The 8,073-nt window shown below is 35.2% G+C and overlaps 1 protein-coding gene across 1 annotated transcript; it reads right to left on the bottom strand.

The window, feature by feature from the left end:
- Positions 1-5,450: 5,450 nt before the first annotated feature.
- LOC121262515 (60S ribosomal protein L19-2) lies at positions 5,451-7,473 on the bottom strand. Its single transcript, XM_041165017.1, has 5 exons — positions 7,312-7,473; positions 6,695-6,817; positions 5,956-6,269; positions 5,752-5,807; positions 5,451-5,663 (listed from the first exon to the last, which is right to left on the bottom strand). The coding sequence occupies exons 1-5, from the start codon at positions 7,421-7,423 to the stop codon at positions 5,639-5,641; spliced, it is 630 nt and encodes a 209-aa protein (XP_041020951.1). The 5' UTR covers positions 7,424-7,473; the 3' UTR covers positions 5,451-5,638.
- Positions 7,474-8,073: the final 600 nt, after the last annotated feature.

Raw genomic sequence — 8,073 nt, 5'->3', positions numbered from 1 at the left:
GCTGAAGTTGAAGAGGCTATTAGTCATATGTCCCCGGTTAAATCTCCGGGGCCTGATGGATTTAGTGCAGGTTTCTTTAAAGATCATTGGGATAAAGTGGGAGCTGAGGTAAGTGAAGCAGTTTTGGAGTTTTTCAAAACTGGTATTTTGCCTCAAGATTTAAATCATACTTTCATTGTTCTTGTGCCTAAGGTTAATTCTCCCATCTATATACATCAATTTAGACCAATCAGCTTATGTAATGTCCTATATAAGTTGATCTCAAAAGTTCTTGCTAATAGGTTAAAGGTGGTGTTAACAAAAATAATTTTTTGGAATCAAAGTGCATTTATCCCAGGTAGATTGATTTCTGATAATATTATGATCGATTATGAAATGCTTCACTCTATGAAATCTAGACAGAAAGGAAAATTAGGCAGTATGGCCATAAAGCTTGATATGTCGAAAGCATATGATAGGGTCGAATGGGGTTTCTTAGAGGCTGTGCTATCGAAATTGGGGTTCAGTGAGAGGTGGATCAGATTAGTAATGGTCTGCGTAAATTATGTCAGCTATTCAATCTTGGTTAATGGGTCTCCGGGGGTTACCATATTACCATCTAGAGGATTGAGACAAGGGGATCCTCTATCCCCTTATTTATTTTTGTTATGTGCTGAGGGGCTTTCTTCTTTGCTGCAACAAGCTGAATTGAATGGGGTTATTAAAGGTGTAGCAGTAACTAGGGGAGGCATAAGGATAAATCACCTTTTATTTGCTGACGACTGTGTGGTTTTTTGCAGAGCAAGAATTGAGGAATGGTTTAATCTTATGCGTATCTTACATCTTTATGAGATGACATCTGGTCAAACCATAAACAAACAGAAGACTTCTGTCTTTTTCAGTTCAAACACTGGTACTGCAACAAAGGCTTTCATTATTCAACATGCTCATGGTGTTTTTTGTGAGAACTATAACCAATATTTGGGTCATCCCACAGTGGTGGAGAGGTCAAAATATAAGACCTTTAGGAGCCTAAAGGAGAAAATATGGAAGCGGATAAATATTTGGAAGACTTCCTTTCTATCCATAGCAGGTAAGGAGATTTTAATTAAAAGTGTTTTACAAGCAATTCCTGCCTACACAATGAGTGTGTTTAGACTTCCGGGGACCTTGTTAAAGGAGATTGAGTCTATGTTTGCTAAATTTTGGTGGAGCCACAAAAGGGATGGAAGAGGAATTCACTGGAGAAGTTGGACCAGACTTGGTGATTCCAAAACAAATGGTGGGTTAGGGTTTCGGGACCTCCATTGCTTCAATAGAGCTATGCTTGCAAAACAGGTTTGGAGGATCATCAATGACCCATTTTCTTTAGTGGCTCGTATTTTTAAAGCTAAATACTTTGTGGATGGTCAGCTGGTTAATGCTAAATTAGGAGGGTGTCCTTCCCAAATTTAGAGAGGTTTATGGTCAGTTTTGGATCTAGTAAAGAGAGGTATGGTTTGGAGAGTGGGAAATGGGAAAAGTATTAAGGTTTGGAAAGATAAATGGCTACATTGTCCTTCTACTTTTCAAGTCCAGACTGTGCCTAATAAGATTGGTATTGAAGCCACAGTTTCTATTCTCATAGATGAAGAGAGACATGGATGGAAGAAGGAGTTGATTGAGGAGGTGTTTAATCGAGATGAAGCAAGGTTTATTTGTAGTATTCCTATCAGTTCAAGAAATGCAGAGGACAAAATTATTTGGGGCTTTTCAAATAAAGGGGTCTTTTCTGTAAAGAGTGCCTATTTCTCTGATTTAGGTACAAAAAGATAGAATTATGGTGAGTCCTCAGGTGCACATCAGGACCAGTTTCAATGGCATAGAATTTGGAAACTTGGAGTTACTAAGAAGGTAAAACAGTTTATGTGGAAAGTTCTGAATGATCTGTTACCTACTAGAGTAAATCTTGCTAAGAAACAAATTTTAAAATATTCTCTTTGTCCTATTTGTAACCTTGAGGAAGAGACTATTTTATATGTTTTATGGGAATGCACAGCAAGCAGGAGATGTGTGGGGGAGGGTGATAGTCCTGTCAAGAAATGGAGCGGGAGGTATGCTGATTTTGCAAGCTTGTGGTTTGATTTTCTTGAAAGATTAGATGGTGACAGAGTGGATTTGATTTCTGAAATTTGTTATAGACTTTGGACTAGAAGGAATCATTTTATTTTTGAGAATCAGTTCATTAGCCCATCATTGGTACTCAAGTTAGCTGCTTCTGATATAGAGTTGTTCAAAGCTGTAAGTACTAATGCAGGTGGAAGGGAAGAGATTGGTAGTTATGTTTCTACTTCTACTGCAAGCTATACAAGTGGTGCTGGAAGAGTATGGAAGGCTCCTGCCCCAGGGTGGATGAAAGTTAATATAGATACTGGTTTTGACAAGATATAGCAGATTATGGGCATTGGTATTGTCATTAGAGATTTCCTAGGTGATGTACAAGTGGTGCTTGCTGCTCCTAGATCCTGTGTTCCCTCTGCATACCTTGCTGAGTGCTATGCATTATTAAGGGCTGTAACTTTGTGTCATGAACTAGGATTCGAATCTATTGAATATGAAAGCGATGCTAAGATTGTTGTAGAAGCAGTCAATGCATATAACTCAGATTTCTCATGGTCAGGACAGATTATTGAAGACATAAGGCATTTTATGGCTTGGCATCCAACTTGGAAACTTTCTTTCATTCGAAGGGAAGGAAACAAAGTTGCTCATATTGTTGCGAAATTTGTTTTGTCTCTAGTTAATGAGTCAGTTTGGATGGAGGCAGGACCGAATGTGATCTTTCCTAGTGTTGCTTTTGATAAGTCTTGTATCAGTTGAGTTATGATATGAAAGTTATCATTTTCAAAAAAAAAAACAATAATGTTGCATGTAGGGATGTGATCAATCTGGTATGTTTGATCTTGGAGGGAAATTTTGGATCAGACCGATTTTTTCAGTCCACCAAAGGTCCAGCTAATTCGCTTTAGTTTAGTCCGGTCAGTCTTATTGAGGTTAGGGGTGTTAAAGAAATCTATAAAACGATAAAATCGACCAAACGAGACCAAACCGGTGTGTCCAGTCTGATTCGTAACTAGTCCAGTTCCAGTTCCAGTTTGTAACCGATTCGGTCTGGTTATAGTTCACAATAATCAAAGCTAGATAGAAACCGGTCTAGTTCCAACTTTGATATTTAATAAACCAGATTGGGTCGGCAGATTTATATATATATATATATATTTAATTTCCAATATTATATATAAATAATTTTTTATATGATTTTTATATGATATATAATTTTTTATGTTGTATTATATATATTATATACTAAATTACTAATTAATATAACATCTGATTATGCTATAACATAAAGTAATCTTATAATTTTTAAAATAACTTTTGAATTATGATATAACATATAAATTTTAATTTTATAACATAAAATTAAAATAATATGAAATTTTAATCTTAAATATAAACATTAATATTAAGTTATTAATCTGAGAACCAGAAAAATATAACCGAACTAAAATCGAAAAAAATCAAAAGTTCTGGTTTTGGTAATGAATCGGTACAGTATCGATTTTTAATTTTTTAAAACCGATGTATACCGGTTTGATTCTAAAATTTATCTAAAATTGAATTGAACCGGACTAGTTACACCTCTAATTGAGGTGTTTCGGTCTGGACCATTTTTTCTTCCTTCTTTTTTCAAGTTTTTGACAAAAAAATTCTATAAAATAGTAATAGAAAAATTAAGTGAATGATATAATTTAAGTTGTCTAACTAAGTATATACTTAAATAAACTAAGTATTTTAATTAAATATAATAAATTAATAATGTTAATAGTATGGGTACTACCAATAATTAATAGTTAATAACTTGTCTTAAAGTTCTTAACCTTTAATTTTTGTATAATCTAAGCATCTAGGTTAGAAGAGAATTAAATAGTTATTTATAATTAGTTGGAAGAAAATTACATATTACTTGCCTTCAATTTATATAAATAATTATAAAACTATAAAATAGCATATAAAAGTTATTTAAAAACTTGTATATATTAAACTTGGACGGTCAGGGGTGAAAAACTCTACCTCGAGACCGGACCAAAAATTTAATTTCTTTACATTCTTAGACCGAGGCCAACCGGTTCCTTAATCAGTACGAAGTGCAGCGACCGAGGAAAAACCATTCCGGTCAGTTTTCTCGGTCCTAAGGAAAAATCTTGCAAGTTTCGATCAATCTCTCTTGTTTCCAAAGTCATAATTTTATTTCTATTTTATTGAAGTTGATAGACCTTTATTTTACAGTCATTGATATTAATAAAAAGGAAAATAAAAAAAATAGAACAAGAAATGAATCCAGAGGGAAGGTGTCTTACAATTGAGAAAGAATAATGAATAATGGATTATTACATTCTATTTCTTAATATAACATGGTAGTGCCACATGGCATTGCCTAGCTAAGCTGTCCATTTGAGCGGTAAGTTCAAATGGAGTAGCATTTTAATCATTTTTTGTGTAATGCTATACAAGCCTAATTCCTATTTCCTAGAGCATACATGATACAAGTCCTATAAAAGAGTGGAACCCACTGTAAAAATGTCTTTTTTTTTTTTTTAAGTGGGTCTCATTTTATTCAAATGGTCTGCACATCACCCAGTATAGATCATTTTCCTTCCCTCTATGTTTAATAACAAAATATTTTAAATTCTGAAATTTACAAGGGAAAAAAATCTTAACCATACATTGCTCCTCGTCAAGAACTATAAATTAGTTCATCTTTTACTCCTCGTGAGTCATTATTACATCAAATCTTTAATTGACATAGTTCTTGTTGCATAGACGCATCGCCATTCCCACCATAACATCCTAAATATTACATCATTACATGATTCAGTACCAACCACACTTCAATCAACCTAAATACAGTAGCTTCTGCTAAATCTGGGAAGAGCCCGGAACGTCCGTTAAAACCCTAAAACCTTCTACTTTCTCGAATAATACACATAGGAGGATTAGATTCAACCATTTACGAACCAACCTTACTACTTTCTCGAATAATATCTTTTTTTTATTAACATCAGGTGTCCGAGATTGTTGAATAATCTAAAGGAAACTCCTAGTAGAAAACCAACTCCAAGATTTTCAACCAATTGATGATCTCGACTTCAACAGCTAAATTCGATCGATGCACACGTCAAACTACATCCCTAACAAAACTATCCCCATTGCGGAAATTCATATTTGTTGAAAATTTGTACCATGTACTTGGAGAAGAGAAATGGCTTCTTAACCGTGATTGATTTAAGATTTGAACATGCATGAAGAGTAAGTCAGATTTGTGTTCTGCTCCGTGCATGTAGCAGAGCTCATTCGGTAGACCAAAAAAAAAATAAAATTATAAAGACACTTCAAACTAAGTCAGATTCAAACTGGAATAATCAATAATATAACAAAAGAAAACATTAATTGAACGAAGCACCAAAACATTAGGACTCCTTTTATCCAGGATATAATAAACTTAATAACAAGTTCCAAAACCATCAAATAACACATACTCGTCAAAATTACTCCAGCACAACCGAGGATGCATGGACCATCAAAAGTCATGCATCCTTCAGTGTTCTTCAATGAGGTCTCACTTCTTGGATTTTTTAGCTGTCCTGTAAGTGATAGAAATTTACTTATTTAGATGGGCAATGACATACATGCTGAATTCAAATAGGTGCAGAACATAACTATGTTACTTACTGAGTAGGTTGAGAAGCAGCAACGGGTGGAGCTGCCACTGGTTTTTCTCCCGGTCCCTACAAATTTTGCCAAAAAGAAGAAATCACCAATAAATTCACAATCTAAGGTAACCAATTCTATAATCATCCGTTAACACAGTCTAATATTTATGCATCCCTACAAGCACTTGCAGGATAACATACAAAAGAATACAGAAAAACTTACCTGGGCCAATCGCTCCTCCCTTCTTGCAAATTTCCTCTCCCTGCTGGCCTTGTTCTTCGCCCGCTTCGCCTCAAATTGATCAGACAAAGTCTTCTCTCTTGCCTTCTCAGCCTTGGACTTGTGGATGCTCTCCATTAGGACTCGCTTGTTCTTGAAAACGTTACCCTTCACCTTCATGTACATGTCGTGATACATGTGCTTGTCAATCTTCTTTGATTCCCTATACTTTCGGAGCAAACGCCTGAGTACGCGCATTCTCCTCATCCATAGCACTTTGGTGGGCAACCTTGCTTCCCTTGTACCCCTACGCTTACCTGAAAGCAATTCATAAATCAATTTTACAAAATGTCCCCTAACTTCAGCTCTTACATCAGCAACCAAACCCCAAATATATATTGCGTGTTTCATTTAAATGAAAGCCTGCTTGGCAAGTTGTAATAAATCATAATGTTCTACCCGAGATGCATCACTTCTAGTTCTTTAGTTTTCTAAATATGGTATAAAGATCTTTTACAGATGCATCTCAATAAATGATTAGAAACTAGACAACTCCTTGACTAACTAGCATGTACAAATAGGCCTGTTCAGCAAGGGCATGCAAATTTTCTGGTGTCAATGTCTTCAGCAAATAACTAGAGGACATTTTTGTCATCATGGGTGAGGATTGATCTAAGTTCTGAACTCAATATTCATTTAATTTGAAACAAAAATTAAACATTTCACAGGGGTGAAAGAATACCATATCCAGAATGGCGTCCCTTCCTCTTGGCCTCCTTCATGCGGCGTGCACGAGAACGCGAGTGAATCTTGGTTGGCTTCCTGATGATGAAACCATCCTTAACCAGCTTTCTTATGTTTTGGCCTGCACTTAGCAATCAACAATCATCATCTACCAAATAAAAAGTCCATACAGCAAAACAAGCTTAAAAATATAAATTAAACAGTCCCAAATCACCCTAACAGCACAGAACCAAAACCCCAGCTCATACCAGTTTTAGCGACAGCAGAAAACCCAACACACAAATTCAGATTTTAATACCTCGTTTGGCTGCTGAGAGAGACGATACGACAATAAAGAGAGAAAAAATTTAGAATTTTCATTAGCGACTACTGCAGCTGTAGGCCACAGTACTCTAAAACGCTTTCCATTTCTTTTCTTTTGCGTACGACTTATAGCAAACAAATAACCTACCAGAAAAATTGGCAACCAAACAAAGTTCGAAGATTTAAACCTAATCACATCGATCCAATAACAAACGTATCTCAACCATCAAGAACTAAATTATAAAAGTAAAAAGGGATTTCTCTTCTTGATTGATTTTCCGGTATGAGAAATTAAAGAGAGAGAGAGCCTACGAGAGTTGGCCATGGAGATTTCGTTGACTTCATTTGGGTCGATCCAGACCTTTCCTCGACCGCACTTGAGAACGCTGGCGGCAAGCCGCTTCTGGAGTTTTAGCGAAACCATCTCTCTCTCTTTCAGTGGTAGCTGCTATGGCAGAGAGGATGAGGGTTTGTGAAAGCTGAGGTTTATATATGGCCACAGAAATGCGATTACCCTAGGGTTTTTTTTTTTTCTCGGCCATTACCCTAGGGTTTGGGACAGGGTTCGGCATTATTGGGCCATTTTGGGCTGGATGTAAACGGTGCATATGCTTACACGTGTCATACTTTCTTAGACATGTGCCTCTGATAATCGACTTGGGCTTTTTTAATATTGAACCCAAAAGAATATAGAAATAGAAACTGGGCTAATCTTCCAAACTAAAAGCTTGTAATAATTATGTTTCTAGACTTCTGCATATATTTATGTGACATAATTTAATTTAAAATATAAATTTTAAAATTTTAATTTTATAAATTATATCATATAGACGATATGTTATGTAAAGTCTTTAGAATAACACTTCTCTTGCCAATAGTTTTTTTTTTTTTTTTTTTTGGTCAAGTTTATAACTTTCAATACATATGCTTTTAAACTCCAAAATAATTTCTCAATTTTTCTAACATAATTTTCAAATGCTAGGATAAGCTCCAAATGCACAAGTTTTTTGTAAAAAATTAGACCTCATCAAGAAAAGTGAGTTTTCACACTTTTTCATACTGTGATCCAAATTT

The sequence above is a fragment of the Juglans microcarpa x Juglans regia genome, chromosome 4S (assembly GCF_004785595.1).
Source record: "Juglans microcarpa x Juglans regia isolate MS1-56 chromosome 4S, Jm3101_v1.0, whole genome shotgun sequence".
NCBI lineage: Eukaryota > Viridiplantae > Streptophyta > Magnoliopsida > Fagales > Juglandaceae > Juglans > Juglans microcarpa x Juglans regia.
The sequence above is the reverse complement of the archived record's forward strand: the minus strand, read 5'-3'. Positions and strand labels throughout refer to the sequence as shown.